The 19,516-nt window shown below is 42.7% G+C and overlaps 1 protein-coding gene across 2 annotated transcripts in view; it reads left to right on the forward strand.

Annotated features, from left to right (window-relative positions):
* Nucleotides 1-2,648: 2,648 nt before the first annotated feature.
* LOC124711364 (glucose dehydrogenase [FAD, quinone]-like) overlaps nt 2,649-19,516 on the forward strand; it is a 102,126-nt gene continuing 85,258 nt past the window's right edge. For both annotated transcript variants that reach the window (XR_007005465.1, XM_047241403.1), the window contains exon 1: nt 2,649-2,865. Coding sequence is in view for 1 of the 2 variants with exons in the window: in XM_047241403.1 (XP_047097359.1) it covers nt 2,822-2,865 (44 nt within the window). In the remaining variant the exon portion in view is untranslated. The remainder of the gene's footprint in view (nt 2,866-19,516) is intronic.

A 19,516-nucleotide genomic window follows, 5' to 3' on the forward strand; every position in this document is an offset into this window, starting at 1 on the left:
GAAGCCAGAACCCAATCTCGATTCCATACCGCCAACACCTGGAGATCGTGAAAATAATAAAATCACTAACAGAGCACCTGGAGAAGATAATATGATTATAGAAATCTGGAAATTAGACGACGAATATATCACACCCAACGTACACAGAATCATCAAAAACATCTGGGAAGCAGAAAAGGTATCACAAGAATGGAAGTCAGCGATAATGCACCCCTTCCATAAGAAAGGAGACAAAACAGACCATAATAACTACTAAGGAATTTCACTACTGCTTCTGACATACAAAATTCTCATTTGAAAAAACAAAATTTATGACTGACATCAAAGATGCACCTTCTGATCTCAAAATTGGTAATAACTACATCTCTCGAGTAAAAGAATTTAAATATTTAGGTGAATGGATTACAGAAAATTGTAATGAAAAGAAATCTGTCAAATCAAGAGTCCAGAAAATGGAGACGGCGTTTCAGTTAACAAAAAACGTTTGCAACAAAAAGAGTCTCTGGTGGAACTGCAAAATACGACACTACACAACACTAATTAAACCCGAAGCTCTCTACGCATCTGAGACACTAAACCTTCAACACAGAACACTAAAAGGGAATTAGAAGTGAAAGAACGTAAAATAATGAGGGAAATCCTAGGACCAAGAACTAAAGATGGTGTGCATTATCCAAAACCTAATGCAGAAATATATAAAAATATCTCCAAAATAAAAGACACAATGCGCATAAGAAGAATCCAATTCATGGGGCATTTAGAAAGAATGGACTCAAACATTTTAACGCACAAAATCCATACATTTGTAAAGAACAAAACTACAAGGCCGAACTGGTACAAACAGACGAAAAAAGACCTGAGAGAATTAGGGTCTCCAAATCTACATGACAGAAATGAAATCAGAAAAATCGCAAACATACGGTGTTTTGAGGAAGAAGACAGAAAGACTAACCGACATACGTGGTCTAAGCAACGAAAGCTAGCCCATTCGTTGCTTATGAAGCAATACTGGGCGAAAAGGGAGGCCAACAAATGTTGATTACGTGTGGTCCTAAGTGATCCATCCGCGAAGAAGAAGAAGAAAGAAACGATGGAATTCATTTTTTAACATCTGCTGTAATTATTTACAATAAATTTCATGACTGCCTGTACAAGTCAGCGCCTACAACAGCTGGTAACTCTCCATTAACCGATAGACAATTCTAGAACGTTAGAAATCTGTTTAAATGATTATCTTAGCGTTCCCGCTTATTAAAACTGGAGTAAGAACTTGCTCGCCAACTGGTTCAATTTCAGTATATACGCAGCCTAAGCAAGTGGCGGTAATTTCTTTCATGTACTTGTATGATGTACATACTTTTTATTAATGAACAGTAGTTCTTCTATGTGAATGAAGCAATAAGTCAACTGTGATGAATAGTTTTAGTCTTTTGAGTAATGTTGATTGTTTTGGTCAGTTAAGGGTTCAAAAATCTAGCTTCGTAGCTACTGTCAGCACCTAAAGTAGTAACTTAAAATTTTACAAACGTTACCTTCACGTAGTATAGCGGAAATGAAGTAAGATGTAACATATGATTACATATTGCTGAATGGGCGCTATCATTCATCACTGTTGAAAGTCACCTCGATCTTAAACCAGAGTAAAATAAAAAAATAAAAAAATTAAGCCCGTATCAGTTCCCCCCACCCCCATTCACGGAATATAGAAGAACTGCCGGCCGAAGTGGCCGTGCGGTTAAAGGCGCTGCAGTCTGGAACCGCAAGACCGCTACGGTCGCAGGTTCGAATCCTGCCCCGGGCATGGATGTTTGTGATGTCCTTAGATTAGTTAGGTTTAACTAGTTCTAAGTTCTAGGGGGCTAATGACCTCAGCAGTTGAGTCCCATAGTGCTCAGAGCCATTTGAACCATTTTTTAGAAGAACTAGGAACATAAACGCTTTGGGTATACTGGATGTTAAGTGTTAAGTAGTTACGAAATAAATTTCTGTCCTTCCATGTACACACTAGGCTTATCTTTCCCAAGCCAGATCAGCTGCGTTTCATGGCAACAAGCTTAAAAATTCAAAAGACGAACCATCTCAAAACTATTATTTTCATATTACTGCAACTGGTAAAAGCGAGTGCCAGCTGCCACAAATGTAGCAAAATTCAAAATACTTTGCTACGCCTGGCTGGAAAAACGTAACAGCGGAAATAACATTTCACAGCCGGAAACAATGATGTCGCACCAGTACCAACATACAACCAACCATCCACAGTGATGCAGAAACGCAAAATCACATGAAGTGTGGGTGGGGCAGGTGGTACGCTTGTGCTATGATTAGAACACTAAATAGATTTACCGTAGTCGGATATGCTTACTAGAGAAACTACGATAGGACGTCGCGTGCTGTCCTTCTACAATATTCGCTAATACAGTGTTCCTACTATATACCATTGACGCACTTCGCAAGGTCAGTCGTTCGACTAACAAGCGAGATAACATTAGCAACGGAGAACAACCTAGATAAACAGTGACGATAAACTCCTTAAAACCAGTTCGGAAATCACGTAAGTAAATTCCCACTGTAGAAACTAACAACGTACCTCAGCTAGTTTCGCGTCACGTAAGTGTCGGTAGAGAGGACAAAATTCCAGTACAGCATTAGTAATGGCGTATGAACGAACGTTCTTCGAGAGATCCGGGCATATATAAATCAACTAGTGCATTTTATGGCATTTGTTTTTCTGGAGAAGTACTGATAGTCGTGGACATCAGAAAATTTTCTAGCGGTCACATGCAGTATCGGTCGCTCCACCCAAGTTCGGCGTCATCATGAAATGGTGAAATCCACCCCTACTGCTGAAAGAATTGCTGCAATACGGTGAGTAATGTACAACGTAAGCTCCGATAACGTATTTTAGTCACATCAGAGCGCGGAGCGACTGCCGAAGGTAGTTATTTTAACTATTTGCATCTGCGAGTTAAGAGTAAGGCCAAATGGAGACGGCAGTTTCCTGTATTTGTGGCTTCCTTGAAACGTGACATGGCAGTTTTACACAGTCACGTATGTCACGTTTGCGCGGCACTTGCTTATCAATAATTTCTTAGTGAGAGCGTACATCAAGACATGAAAATGTTGATAATGATGAACAAATTTATGTACAAATCGCACAGAGTAAAAAAGCGGTAGAGGAAAAGTTGGAAACAGTCTACATATGAACCTGCTTCGTGTGCCCTGTAACAGTGCGTTTTAAAAATACTTCTACAAATTTTGTTGACGTTTGACATCTTTCCAGGTGCAAACCAACAACTTCACTCATCCATCCACCGGTTCGACTCATTGTATCGTATATGGCGTTGTGTCGCCAGGGAGACTTGTTTACATTCGACTTTCGTCTGTCTTATACGTGTCCATTATGTACATGTACAACAGGTAGTGAGTTAACTGAAAGTGCTCCGTTCAAACATGGCACGATATTTATTTCGTTAGCAAGCAGACATGATTTTAATGTACGGCCACGAGAATAGTAATGGACACGAGCCTAGACTGCTGTTTCAGATGGCATTTCCAGACCGAAGACAGCCGAGTCATCCAACCTTTGGTACCGTGTACCGTAGCCTTGGCGAGATAGGATCGGTAGCACCACAGACTATTGACCGAGGAAGACCACGTCTCATCAGGAAGAACACGTTCTATGGACTGTCAAAGAAGAGCCATACAAGTGGTCCTGAGATGTGGTATATTTCTAACTTCGAAAGGGAGCATACTTCACGGGCAACTCATGTATCAATATCCTCTCAAACGTTTCCAGGGTGGTACGCCTGCCAATCACCCACCATAGGAGAACTTCTGCCAATGGTTTGTTGCACAAAATGCCGATTCGTTATTTCTCTTTTGTTTACAGACGAGGCAACGCTTGGAAGAGCTGAGGCAGCAAATTCACACAGGCAACACATATGGACCGGTCGCAGTCCTCATGCTACAGCATAGGCCTGACGTCAGCATGAGTTAAAAGTGTGGGTCGGAATTGTAGGAGACTGTCTGTATGGGCCATAAGTTCTCCCAGCGTGTCATACAGGTGCTGTCTACAGGGACTTTACTCAGAACATGTGCATGATGGAGCCCCATCACATTTCATTCCCAGTGTTCGAGATGCACTGGCTGCGATGTACCATGGCAGATGGCCCGTTAGAGAAGGACCAATTCCATGGCCTGCACGCTCCCCCGATCTGTCCTCTGGATTGTTATCCTTGGGAGCACATTAAATAATCGGTCTATGCAGCAGACCACCCGGATACAGAAACTCTTCGCCGATGTGTCATGGAAGGCTGCAAAACCTTTCGAAACCGTCAGGAGAATTTGAAAGAGAATGACAGTCCATGATTTAAATTCTGTTAAGAATCGAAGAAATCAGCTGCTTTCACAAATAAAAGTATTTTAAATAGTATACAAATGTTTATCTGGCAAGTCAACAGCCAGTATTACGGAAAATAAAAATTTATACATGACAATCCAGTAGCAAATATTCTATACATTTTGTGTGAGAACGAATTACAATGTAATAAATACCAAGGAAAGAGTAAGATGATGTTTTAAAGTCGACTCTGAGGAAAAAGAGGATTCAATTCTAGGCGTTTCTAAAAAAGGGCCTTATACCATTAAACAAATTTTTATTACGTAGCTGCAGCTGTTCATTCAGAATGAAACCGTCATTAAGAGGAAGGCGTATGAAAATTTCTAGTTCTTCAAGGATATAAAGTCTGAAGCCTTTCTCTTCTGTGTGCAGGATACTGATGTCATGAACTTCTTTAGGCTTATGGCCTGTAAATAATAAATAATCAGCAAAGGACGAATTATATGCATTTGTATTTTTTTTCCTAAGAGATGTTCTTTAAATATAACAGCAGTAGCTCATTCTGTCTGTCTTACGTAATAGGCTGGACGTGGACCACAGCTAATTTTATAGACACTGGATTTTTGTAAGGGAGAGCGCACTGGTTTCAAATTATGAATAAGATTATTTTCCAAACTATTGTTAGTAGAAAATGCTGCTTTACAATCATTTTTATTTTGGAGAAAACACTGAATCCTCAAGGATACAGGCACTAAAAGTTACACAGAAAAAAAATTTCTTTTTATTATATTCCTCATTAGGAGAAGTGCGAAGAATGGTGATTCTATTATTAGTTTCATTTTTGAAAATATTGTCCATAATGGTTGGTTCGTACACATTGTTAATTGCGATATTTTTACCAAATTAATCTCAGCATCGACATTTTCATTAGATAAAGGTGTGGACACAGCGCTATGGATGGATGACTGAAAAAAGACTTTTCCGTGAGAGTGAGCGTGTGTTGAACAAGACGGTACTATTTCATCAGTGCATGTTTCCTTGCGGAAAATTTTAAAGCTCTTGAACACCGGTCGTTAAAATTCGGCCCGAGAGCCGCATGCGGCCCATACTTCTCGCCCGCATTTTATCCATTATATAATTGTTACTCAGAATAGCATTTTTTACAGAGAGCTAAATATCTTGCAAAGTATCTTTCCAGATTTTTGGTACGGCAAAGGAGCTCTTGACGTTATTAGTGTGCTCTTACTGACAGGACCTGAACGAGAATCACCGCCGCGAGAACTCATCAACGTGACAGCCGTACCCAGGGAGAAGTGTGCGGGGGAAGCACCAAACGTGGCAGCGTGTCGGACGTGTGCCCGTCCAGCCGGCCCTCAGCTCTGTGATGTCGCTCGGTGTGAGTCACACATTAACTTTTGGTGCACCTGAGCTTTCGCCGCGTTTAAGTGTATGTGTACTCGTTAGTGTTGTGATTGTCTTTCTTAGAATAAATAATGTGTGGTACACCATCAGAAATAGTTAATAACAGGAAGATAAGCGAGGACAACAGAAGTTTCCAAGCAAAATGAGGAGAAGTGGACACAAAGAACAAACTACTATTTTCTTAGTGCGCTGAAAAACGGTTTAATTCAGAGATGCAGTTTATTTCGCCATTACATAAGTGAGCACAGTTCATTCACAGTAGCTTTTCCTTTAGATTCAAATGACAGAAAAGAAAACGATTCACCTAAAACCCACATCATTAACTCTTTATGTCAGTACCAATTTGCAAAATGAGGCTGTCAGGAAGTACTATACGATGCAAATAACGTTCTTGCAAAAAAAATATGAGACCTCCCATGGATGCTGATTAGTTAAGCAATGAATCATAACTCTTTTTCAAACTTTTTTTCAACGTTTCTCAAACAGTAAACAAATATTTCTTAAATTAAATAAGCTTATGCTTTTCGAATCGCCGGCCGAAGTGGCCATGCGGTTAAAGGCGCTGCAGTCTGGAACCGCAAGACCGCTACGGTCGCAGGTTCGAATCCTGCCTCGGGCATCGATGTTTGTGATGTCCTTAGGTTGGTTAGGTTTAACTAGTTCTAAGTTCTAGGGGACTAATGACCTCAGCAGTTGAGTCCCATAGTGCTCAGAGCCATCATTTGCTTTTCGAATCTACTTGTCCTTGCCGCATAGAAAGTAAATCAACATATTTGGTTGAGAAAGTAATTAATAAAGTAAAAATATGCAAATACATTAGTCTTGCGTGTGATTCCAGTACAGATACAGCTTCGACGGCCCAGTTTTCATTACTTGTGCGTTACTGCACAAATGATGCAATAGCAGAAGTGCCGCGAGGGATTAGCCGAGCGGTCTGAGGCGCTGCAGTCATGGACTCTGCGGCTGGTCCCGGCGGAGGTTCGAGTCCTCCTGTTTCTCCTTAGGGTAATTTAGTTTAAGTAGTGTGTAAGCTTAGGGACTGATGACCTTAGCAGTTAGGTCCCATAAGATTTCACACGCATAGTAGACAGAGACTTGTTGGCGGTATAACCACAAGAGGTCACACAAAAGATTGTGATTTTATGGATGCAACCAACGATTTTGTAGGAAAAAATCACTTACTTAGGAACGCTATAATATGAGTGTGTACATACGGCTATCTGTCAATGACTAGCGTACATAATCATTTGATACAATTGGTTAAGAGGAGTAGAATTTAACAAAATTACTCTCCACTCACTGCCTACTGCATCACGAAAGCTTTAGATGCCAAATTTCAAATAATGGGCTGGAGAATGTTATGAAAACCATCATAAGTGTTATCATTTTCATTTGTCCATGTGGAGGAGGAGGAGATTAGTGTTTAACGTCCCGTCGACAACGAGGTCATTAGAGACGGAGCGCAAGCTGGGGTTAGGGAAGGATGGGGAAGGAAATCGGCCTTTCCCTTTCAAAGGAACCATCCCGGCATTTGCATGAAGCGATTTAGGAAAACCACGGAAAACCTAAATCAGGGATTGAACCGTCGTCCTCCCGAATGCTCGTGCATATGAACTTAATCACCGAAAATTTAAAGGACTGCTGGAGGAACAGCAACCTTGTTACGATGATAGCACCACATATTGCTCTCAGATGGGTAAGCAAAGGAAAAGTGCTGCAACGGTTTGCCAATTAGCAATTTGAAATTATTTCATTCCTACAACACAGCAGTAAAAATTATACTGGACTTGATAATGATGAGTAGTGGGCTCTTACAATTTTTTGACCAACATTACACAAAAAATCAACAAAAGTAATTTGAAATTGCAAGGACCAAACAAGATAACTGAGCACGTGACTATGAACCCAAACTGCAATATAAATATAAATAATGGGGCGGTTAAGACTGTTTGTAGAAATATCTGGGGCATTACAACAATTTGTTCGTCTTGAAAGGAGACATCCAATGACTTAAACTTGACCCCCTCCCATGGATGGTTGTCAGCTTTGGCATCTTCAATATGAGTCCCTAGTTTTTATTGCGGATTTGGGTTCTCCGGAAAAAAAATAAAAAGTATGTAACTTTTTTACGGAACAACTTCACCGTTCCATGATCTATGGCGCAGTAACTGACACAAATCAAAATAGGTAACAAACCGTCGAAAAGTGACAGGGGAATGTTCGATATGTTAACCACTGTCTGCGATACGTTTTGTATCGTTCAAATAACCGTCTGTGATGCACCAAGGCGAACATGCGTCGCAGTCCATGGTCAGACTCCCGCTGTAGGTGCAACACCTCTTGGTGCAAGGATGTAGTTCCATTCCGTCGAGCGCGACTGAGGCCGTACCGCGAACGACGGACAAGGAAACAGCGGCGGGAAGCGGCTGCGGTTCGCTTTACTGCAAACATTTAAACCGCAAACGTCCCTTCCAACGTGTGCAACGATGTGGACGATTGCAGAGAGGGTGATATCACTGCTTTGTACTTTGCCTCAAATAGCCATGTAGGAGAAGCTCATCTATGGTATGCGAACGTGTTCCGTAAGAGGGATGTTCCTTCTGCAACGACATTTTGCGGTATTACCCAACGGCTCACTGCAACTAGAAGTGTTCAACCCACACGAAGAATTCGACCACGGCCTGCGACGAACGAAGATGTCACAGTGGATGTTTTAGCTGTAACTGCTGCATATCCTCACTACAGTTCGTGGCAATCACTCGAGGTGCAGGAATGCCGCGACGAAGTGTTATGCGCATACAGCATGACTGCAGATACCACCTATATCAACTGTCGTACATGAAGCCCTACATGGGTGTTACTTTCAAATCCCCTTGAACTTTTGCAACTGGATATAACAACAACTAACAGCCAATGACGATTTTCATTCACCGGTACTCTTCTCTGATGAAGCAATGATTACGAATCGTGGTCACATGAATCGGCATAATATGCAATTATGCACAGTGAAGAATCCCCAGTGGTTAAGGCAAGTCGACCTTAAACGCCCCTGGATTGTCAGTGTTTGGTGCGGTGTGTTAGATACCCGGATAATTGGCCCATACATCATAGACGGTAACGTGAATTGCAAGTAAATGTAACGCCTACAGCCGTCCTTATGATCATATTTATTCTATAGCTATCAGTATTTCAGTGCGCCATCTTCAGGCCTTAGTTGGTTCTGAGGGGGTTATCACGATTCGTATATACACTGCATCAGTGCCCAACAGAACTTGTTTACGCAGACTATCTGTAACTGTGATGTCAGCACTCCAACCATCAACTGCAGTCGATACAGCGTATATGTGGATCCTGATAACTCCTTCAGCATCAACCAAGGCCTGAAGATGGCCCATTGAAGAGCCGAAACTGGCAGCTGCACATAAATAACATCATAAGGACGAGAGTAGGCATTTCATTTTCTCACAATAGTGAATGGCCATTGTCCTCAAGACCTCCAGTCAAAGAATGGACATACAAAAAAAGGTAATGTGAATGGTCGAATCTTTGCGAGTCTTTAGATAACACAAACATCAAAAAAGGTTTTGCATCACCTCAGTTACGAGAGTTCCGTAATCTGTACAGAAAATTGGAATAGAGATCAACATAAACATCATTCCGCCCTTTTTATTGCCCATGAAAACCTCACATTGCATGTTGTACCACCACACACCGAGACCTTCAGAGGTGGTGGTCCGGATTGTTGTACACACCGATAACTCTAATACCCGGTAGTACGTCCCTTTGCACTGATGCATGCGCGTATTCGTCGTGGCATACTATCCACAAGTTCATCAAGGCACTGTTGTTCCAGATTGTCCCACTCCTCAACGGAGATTCGCCATAGATCCCTCAGAGTGGTTGGTGGGTCACGTCGTCCATAAACAGCTCTTTTAAGGCATGTTAGATAGGATTCACGTCTGGAGAACATGCTGGCCACTCTAGTCGAGCGATGTCGTTATCCAGAAGGAAGTCATTCACAAGATGCGCACGATGGGGGTGCGAATTGTCGTCCATGAAGACGAATGCCTCGGCAATATGTTGCCCATTTGGTTGCGCTATAGGTCGGAGGATGGAACTCACGTATCGTACAGCCATTACGGCGCCTTCCATGACCATCAGCGGCGTACTTCGGGCCCACAAAATGCCGCCCCAAAACGGCAGGGAACCTCCACCTTGCTGCACTCGCTGGACAGTGTGGCTAAGACGTTCAGCCTGATCGGGTTGCCTCCAAACACGTCTCCGACGATTGTATGGTTGAAGGCGTATGCGACACTCATCGGTGAAGAGAAAGTGATGCCAATCCTGAGCCGTCCATTCGGAGTGTTGCTGGGCCCATCTGTACCGCGCTACATGGTGTCGTGGTTGCATAGATGGACCTCGCCATGGACGTCGGGAATTTTAGGCCTCCCATTATTTTCCTATGGGGAAAACTAAAAGAGAAATGTTACATGCACATATCAACAACACCTGCAAATATGCGGCACTGAATGTGCAAACATTGGCGAAGATACTTAGAGATGTAGAAATAGGGTTGCGATGTGTATCGCAGCAAACGGGCACTATTTCGAACGTCTGCTCCAGTAAAATAGTAAGATTTGTAAGAGGCTAGGGACGCACCTAAGACAAGCATCCCAATGGTGAGAGGCAAGGGAACTCACATTAAAAAAACACCCCGATGGTAAGAGACGAGGGGACTAACATTAAAAAAGTGCCCCGAAGGGAACAAAACACTTCTACTGCCACGTCGTTATTCCTGAGTAACGTTAAATGTACTTGTTACTGCACTAATAAACAAACCAATGACAAAAATGGTTCAAATGGCTCTGAGCACTATGGGACTCAACTGCTGAGGTCATTAGTCCCCTAGAACTTAGAACTAGTTAAACCTAACTAACCTAAGGACATCACAAACATCCATGCCCGAGGCAGGATTCGAACTTGCGACCGTAGCGGTCTTGCGGTTCCAGACTGCAGCGCCTTTAACCGCAAGGCCACTTCGGCCAGCGAACCAATGACCTGTTCGAACCGATTTCCACTTCGGTGCCACCTGTAAATAATTAATAATTTGGACACGTAAAGTATTATGGTCTGGAGAATCACATTGGTTTGCTGTAAAACACTGGTGTCGCATTACAGAGTATAAGAATACCGCCCTTCTATCCTCCTGGGATCCTAATCTTTTTGGGTAATTTCCTGATTTCCTGAGATACTAATACGTCTGATTGGGTTGTAACCCATTTTGAGTTGTGTCGATTATAATGCCATCTACCACGCAACGATAAAATCGTCCCATACAAAAGTTGCATATTTCTTTCCGGAGAATCCGAATCCGCAATAAAAATTTGAAAATTGGGAGTTCTTATTGAAGATTTCAAAGTTGACCCGCCTCCCAATCCTTGGGGGGAGGGGGGCGGGGGCGGGAGGATTGAGTGTTGTGTATGTCTCCCATCGAGGCGAACAACTGTTGATATAACCCTTTTTGTAATCTGATTCGTAGTTTCCAAGATTTTTCCAAAACAGTTTTAACTGCCCCACCATGTATAAAAGGTAATGTCTTGCCTGACTGACTCAAAACTACCCAGCCCAAACCGCTGAGTGTAACAGAAACAAGAAATTTGGAGAGGGTGTTAATCATACACTGTAGGCGCCGTTTAAGAAGTGATTTTTCGAAATTCCATCCCTTAGGAGGTGAAGGAAAGGATGAAAATTTTTTTGGAAAATGTGTCGCTATTAAGGCAGTTCTGAAGCTAGATCTGTGAAAATTGGTATTAGTTGTCTCGCTCAGAAATAAATAAATACGTGTTTCAGAATTTTTTTCGAAATTTAACTCCTCTGGGTCTGAAATAGCGAGTGAAAAATTTTTTTAAATAAATCATTACGAAAGAATTTCTAAAGTACTTTTGAAGCTACATCTATGAAAATTCGTATTTGACTTCTCGGTTAGAAATAAAAAAAATATAGTTCTAATGTTTTTGGAAATTCAACCCCAAACGGTGAGAAATAAGGGATGCAATGTTTTACGACAATATTTCATTATAAAAGTATTTTCAAATCTAAATCTTTGAAAATTTGAGTTTATCTTCTGGGTTAGGAATTAAAAAATATGTTTCACTGTCTTTGGATATTCAACTGATTTGGCGGTGAGACAGGGGATGAAAGTCTTTGTGAAAATATATCATTATGCAAACATTATTGACGCTAAATCTATGAAAATTTGTATTTGGCTTCTCGGTTAGAAATTAAAAATACGTGGTTCATTGTTTTTTTGGAAATTCAACCCCTGAGGAGGTGAAATAAGGAGTGAAAATTTTTAAGAAAACATCGTCATATTAAAATTTTTAAAGATAAATGTATAAAAATTGGTATTTCACCTCACGTTTCGACATAATTCCTGTCAAGTCTGAAACATCTATGACGTATATATGCAGACTGAAGCTGCAAATGAAAATTTGTTTGTGCAATTGTGCAAAGCCTCTCTGTGCCGCTTCAGTCTGTATGTACACATCAAAGAAATATGTGTTAGGGAACAAAAGTTTCTATGGAAATATCACCACACGAACGCAAAAGACACGAGTTACGAAAACCTTGGACTCCAGTTACCAGAATCCGTTTCTAGTCAGAAATACATTCGGGAAAGACCGTGCTTCTAAGCCCTTAATTAGCATGAAAAGTTTATAAGGTGTTGCAATTCGTAAACAACATAAAAATTCGATTAAAGAAAAACAAACAAAAATCTGTGTATATCACACAGTCTACGGAGCAAAGCAGAGGATGCTAAGCTTGTAAAGAAAAAGATTTGTCTAATTTTTCGGCTGTTGCTATGCTCCGGTCTGACTTAACAATCGCCGAAAGTATTTAACAAGACGTGGCGTCTTATTTGAAAGAACATCTGAAAGAAAAAACGCTTTTTGGAAAAGCATATTTGTTTCATACTCGTAGAGAACCCTTGGCATGTTGAAGATGATGCTCTCATATTATTCTGTCAATTTTGGTTTCATAAATCTTATTTAATAAATGGAACAATCGAACTTCAACTCGATACGCACCTTATAGCTCAATTTATGCGGCATCGTGAAAATCAGGAGTAGATTGAATTTTGGAGATGAGTGACTAGCAATTATAAGAATTTAAGAGAATGTACGTAGTTTAATACCCTTTCCTTCAACGTACCTTTTTGAAGATTCGTTTGCCTAGCAATTATAAGAATTTACGAGATTGTACGCAGTTTAATACCCTTTCCTTCAACGTACCTTTTTGAAGATTCGTTTTTGAAAATGAACTATTTGAGAATAAATAACATAATAGGTTGTCCAGTCGTTTAACAGATGCAGGGAATATTGCATGCAACCCATACGACGCACATGTAAATGAAACAGTAGAAAAGTACAATACAAGTCACATTAGTTAACAGTTTTATTTTTGTACTTAAGTTTGCTTTGCAATGAAAAAAATTCAGTTTCAAGAATTATAGCATTTTTTGCAGCCTTTGGCATGCGAAGATTATCAGAAATGAAGGGGGTTATCGGTTTTTTGTTGTTTGAAAGTTTGAGATTAATGGCATTAGAGTATAGTTTTTGGCCATTTGAACAACGTAACATAATTTTTTAATGATACGGCTGGCTAACATTGCATAGAAGTACTTTGAAATCAACTTCAGGGACAGAATACACGGATCCCAGACTCGTTTTTTGATGGTGATTAAAAATAATCAAATTAATAATGAGTCCCTTCCTTTCCTGCAGCCCTTATAGCAATTTTCAAGTGACATGAACGTTATACGATTGTGTGGGGCTGGTGAACTTTATTTTTAGGAATGAGTTAGACTGGACTCGATTATACAGGCGCTCTGTATTCCTTCTTTTAGTTCGTTGAAAAGTTGACAGGGGCACTTCAGTCCTGTGTTATTTTCTACATTCGCATACATGCTGTGAAATTCTGTCAGTTGCGAATCCCCGACGTTGTCCAATGCTTCCACAACGATTATTCAAGTAATCACCAACATTCGGAACAGGTGAATACATCACTAAAAACGTATTTGTTGTGAAAACGGTGCGAGGAAATTTTAAATTCTTATTCCGTATATTGGAGGATTTTATTGCCACTTTGTTGATCATGTCAGCAACTACACAACAGTTTTATTATACGAAGTTGTCGGATTCAGCCAGAGTTGCAGTCTTTCCAGTTTCAGGCATGTTAAGACCCTTTTTGGTCCATTTTCTGTCACTGCAGTACTACCTTGGGCCTTTTTTACATAGGCGTGAAGTGCTCGTTATACAGATACAACGCGTCATAAAGTTTTGTTGGTGGAAAAGTGCTACTAAAATCACAACTGGGTGACATCAGAATCCTTGCGATGTCCCTAGAAACCTTTCCAAGGGTTCACCACATCAGTTCAAATTATACTTAGATCTCAGACTGCATTTTACATGTATATTTTATGTGCATAAGTACGGTAATCTTTGAAACTCTCAATTACGGTAATGGATAACATTATCGGAAAAAAGGTTTCTAGGAATCGTCATCTTAAGAACATATGATAAAAGGTTCAACTATATGCCTGTTGAAATTGGCAGCCACACAACTGGTACTTTTGGTACGCAAAGTATATGGTTTTCCATGTGCAACTGAATAACGAATTCAGACTTTCGAAAACGGGAAAGCCAGCCGATGTGGCCGAGCGGCTCTAGGCGCTTCAGTCCGGAACTGCGCGTCTGCTACTGTGGCAGGTTCTAATCCTGCCTTGGGCATGGATGTGTGTGATGTCCTTAGGTTAGTTAGGTTTAAGTAGTTCTAAGTCTAGGGGACTGATGACCTCAGATGTTAAGTCCCATAGTGCTTAGAGCCATTTGAACCATTTTGAAAACGGGAAAATGGTGTTTCTTTGTGAATGTGTAAAGGACGTAAGTTAACACTTGAGCCATTTGCTATGGATAATTATTTTGATAATAGCGGCCCAAGGTGTAAAAATAGCTAAAACCTGGTTTTTGCTGTTTTTGAGGTTTCCTCCATAAATATGGTAACTTTGGACTTCTGGATCGCGGTAACGGATAACAACAAAGGAAGGAATTTTTAAGGACCTTGTGAATACCACCTTAAGAACATATTGAACCGTGAATTTACTTTCTAAATTCTTTTTAAAAAGAATTTACCATATTTACTGGCGATTCATCAAGAACATTGACACATTTAATCACACTAGGTGAGCGTGGAAGTAGTTGCCAGGAAGTAACAGATGGAAAATTACTTTTAACAAATGTGAATTTATTCCTAAAAGCTTTTTCAAAACAGATTTAAAATTATAAGCAGAAAGCACACTCGAAATATCAAGCTACAGTTTTGTTTAGAGGCAAAGAACAATATTAACAGTAGGAGCCTTCGGGCTGAGAAGCTTGCCTGTTCCCTTTCAACACGGCCGTAGTCATGACGGCTCACAGCAACCTCTGAAAGAGTACACTGGTGCAAATCTGCAACACTCCACATTACTTTAAACAAAAAAAATTTTATGCACCCCGTAAGAGGAATGGAAATGGTACAACCCTCAAATTATTTGCCACCGAAAGTGCAATTTTTTTAAGGACTCTTGCGGTGGAAGGGTGGCAAGCTTATAACCTAAAATAACTATTTAAATAAAACCCATAACATTCAGACTTACATAAAATGTACAACATGCTCTACATCACACATATCCCACCTCGCAAGATGATAAGCGAGATAGAAACATATTTCAAGAATTCGGCCTTTAAGCAATAAATTCGTCAACACCGAATGCGACAAACATGACAGAGGCAGCTATTAACGTACGACAGACAGACAGACAGACAGACACTAACTGCCTAACAAATGCGGACTAAAGACAGACGAGCAAATTGGGGACGAGAGACTGACCAAGAAAACAAGTAGAACTTAACAACTAAATGACACAACATATCTCCAGTCACTTAACTTCTAATAAGCTGCGATTTCTGGCGAAGACCCGGTGCAGCACCCCTAACGCTCTCCCGAACCGTCCAAAAAGAGATGGGGCCCCTCCACACCCGCACCAACGTGGTGACCAAACCAAAAGTTCTACTGTCATCTCCGTAAACATGTTAGTTATCTAGTAAGTGGATCACAGGATGCTGGGCTGTGATGTTGTCCGTGCGTCTGGGTAAGGCTACGCATTAACACGGTCCATCAGGTGATAGATAGTGGACGAAACGCGAGTGAGGGTAGCGATTTGAAGAGCAGAGGGGAAAAAGTGCCATGGCTCGTGCCGTGGGAAAAAAACCTCTGCGACAGTGGGATGGGTAGTAAGAGCAGTAGTGGCTTACTAGCTGCGATAGCTTATGCAAGGTTGGATTTGTTAGTATAGGTATCATGCATCATTACCGTGACAAGCGATGGCGATGTGTCCCATTTGCTGCAGCTGCTACATTCCTGGAACAATCAAGATCGTTATACAGTAGTGGGAGATCGGCCATAGATCATCTCACTGTGTGGGGGATGTGTGGAGCTTGTTTGCATGCAGTGTACGGTACGGCTTCCCTGTGTGGTGCCAGTTATTCGACAGTGTATTTCAGCTGGATATCCAGTAATGGCGTCTGATTAACAGGGGCTCGCCTGTGCCGTTATGTTTGCGTATGCTTGGCCATAGATGTTATGTCCTTACAAGTATGCCTTTTGGTCTTTTATGTTTCCATCTATGGTTGTGGTCGTAGTTCCCCAGATTCAGAATAAACGGGTTCTGCGAATGTCTGGAGTCTCTGTATAGTCTTGTGGTGAGTTTGTGGATTACCTCCGTGAGAGTCTCAAGTCGGCATTCCCGGTGAAGGTCCGCGATGCGTGTGTATCGTGGAGCGTTGCTTATGATTTTGAGTACTTTGTTTTGTATGAGCTGCAAACGGCGCAGGCGTGTAGGCGCAGCGTATCCCCAGACAGGAGCTGCGTACGTCATCAGGGGTCGGATAAGTGTCATGTACATGGACTTCGACACCCTTCTGTTCAGTGTGCTACGCCTGTTGAGCATAGGATAGAGCTGTTTGAGCCTCGCGCTAGCTCGGTTGGTCATGTGTTGTATGTGGTTCCCCCAGAGTAATTTCCAGTCCAGCCAGACACCGAGGTATTTGACTTTCTCGCGGAAACGTATTGGACGTGCATGTAGAGTTATTGGTCTGCAGTAGCGGTGTTTGCGCAGTTGCTTCGGTCTTCTAGCGAACAGAACGGCTTCGCACTTGTCGACGTTTACTCTAACACGCCATTTCTCCAACCAAGGCTCAGCCACTCTGAGTGCAGTCTGTAGGCGTGACGTAATGTTTGATGGTTTCCAATCTTGCGCAAGGATGGCTGTGTCATCCGCGTAGATTGCCATCATTGTGTTGTGTGTGGTTGGGAGATCGTTTATGTAGAGGTTAAACAGTAGGGGCCCTAGGATGCTTCCCTGGGGTACTCCCGCGTGTATACCGTGTCGTGTCGATTGTTTTCCCTGCAGGTCAGTGTTGAAACTCCTGTCTGTGAGGTATGAGTGTATTAGACGCAGCAGCCCGTCGGGGAATCCCGCGTCGCTGATTTTGCGGATGAGGCCGTTGTGCCATAGACGGTCGAAAGCCTTTTCGATGTCCAGGAACACTGCCCCTGTAGCTTTGTTTATGTTGAAGCCATGTGTTATATTTTCAACGACCTGTAGGAGTTGTTGTGTTGTGGAGTGGTGATTCCTGAAGCCGAATTGCTCCGGTCTCAGGATGCCATTTGTTATGCAGTGCCTAGTGATGCGTTTGAGAATCACCTTCTCAACAATCTTAGTGAGCGAGCTCAGAAGGCTGATGGGTCGGTAATTTTGTGGGAGGCTGTGGTCTTTCCCCGGCTTCCTGAACATCAGGACCTTGGCCGTCTTCCAAAAGGCGGGGAAGTGTTGGTGTTTTAGTATGGCATTCGTTATGTGTGTAAGGTACTCAGTTGCTTTATCCGTGAACTACTGGAGGACACGGTTTTGAATGCCATCATGACCAGGGGCTTTACTAGCAGCGGAATGCATTATAGCCCAGGAGACTTCGGCTGTGCTAGCATGTCGAATGTCGTCGCGCGATGGTTGGGCTAGAATGCGTGTAACCTCTTGGTCAGTAGCAAGTGTGAACACTGGATCTGATGGTACCAGGTTCGGTGTGAATGACGCTGCGAGTGTTCGGGCCATTAGTTCTGCTTTCTCTTCCGCTGAGTATGCAGGTCCGTCAGGCCCTTGAAGCGTTGGGGTGTATATTTTCTCCCTGGTGAAGTGTCGGGCTAGTTGCCACACGCCAGGTCGTGCGGTGTCCAGCCCTTCGAGTTTTTGGTTCCACTGTTGTGTTCTATGTGTTTGTATTTTATCGTGTATGATGCCCTGTAGTCTGTTAATGTGCCGTTTGAAGTACGGACGCCTGGTGCGCTGCCATTGTCTCCTGAGGCGATTCCTCATTGAGATTAGGCCCAGGATTTCCTGGGACAGGGGCGCACTGCGTTGTTGTGAGGTGCGATCAGGTATGGTGCCTGCCATTGCGTCCTGGACGGCGTTAGTGAGGGTTTCTACTGACTCGTCAATTTGTGCTGTTTCGTTAATTTCGTGTATAGGTGGGATGTGGCTATCAAGCGTTTGCTTGAACAATGTCCAATTCGCACGCCCGTAGTCCAACATCTTGCGTTGTTCCGTGTGCTGCAGTGTTTCCTCAATGTATAGTATTACAGGTTGGTGGTTTGAGGGCAGATCGTTTTCAACGGCAACGTTGAGCGTCGCTGTAATGCCCTTGATGAGGGCCATGTCTATCACGTCTGGCCTGTGTCCCCTCTGATATGGAATGTGCGTCGGTTCAGTCGGCGCTAGTATAATGTAGTTTCTGCCTAGCGAATGTTCGTACAGTTTTTTCCCGTTGGGATTTCGTATGCGTGAATTCCATTCTGGGTGTTTTGCGTTCAGATCTCTAGCGACTATTACTCGCGGTGAAATGTTGAGTAACGTGCTGATATCGCGTGTTGAGATGCCTACAGGGCTGTTGTATACCTATATCAGTGTGGTGTAGGCTCCGTTGAACTTGACTCTGACGGCCGTAGCCTCGATTTTTTCCAGCTCAGGGAGCTCTATGTTTGTTTGCTCAATGTCTTTGTGTATGACGATTGCAGTTCCACCTGCCACGGCGTCGCCCGGTCGGTCGGTACGATAGACACAATAGCCAGGAAAGTTTAATTGTTTGTGCGGTTTAAGTTTAGTCTCGCTCAGTAGCGCGACAAGGATTCCCTTGAGCTCCATGAACGCGGCAAATTCTGCCCTTTTGTTTTGGATTGAGTCTGCATTCCAGAACAGGATCTGTGATAGTGTATGCGGGTCTGCGTTATGGGCCGGGTGTGGCATATTACCCGAACCGTCCGCTGCCAGCCGCTTCAACGGACGCAGGAAGGCACACCGAGCACCCGTCGCACGGCGTCGCAGCTCGCCCCGGCCAGCCCGATGTCGTGGTTCTGCTCCTGTTGCTCTCTTGTGAACCGCGAAGCCACTACCCCTTTCTATACGGCGCTGCCCTCTGGATTCACGTGGGGACTTCACATGCGCCGACGCTCAAGGCGGACAAGTCATCTCGTGTCTCAGTGCGCGAGCAACCAACCGACCAATCCAACCGCCAATGACCGTTGCCCGAGTAACTCGAGCAGATTGGCGGCCTAACGTGCAGACTCAGATGCAGGAACTCAGCCCCGACCGGGCGACCACTAGCT

The sequence above is a fragment of the Schistocerca piceifrons genome, chromosome 8 (genome assembly GCF_021461385.2).
Source record: "Schistocerca piceifrons isolate TAMUIC-IGC-003096 chromosome 8, iqSchPice1.1, whole genome shotgun sequence".
NCBI classification, from domain to species: domain Eukaryota; kingdom Metazoa; phylum Arthropoda; class Insecta; order Orthoptera; family Acrididae; genus Schistocerca; species Schistocerca piceifrons.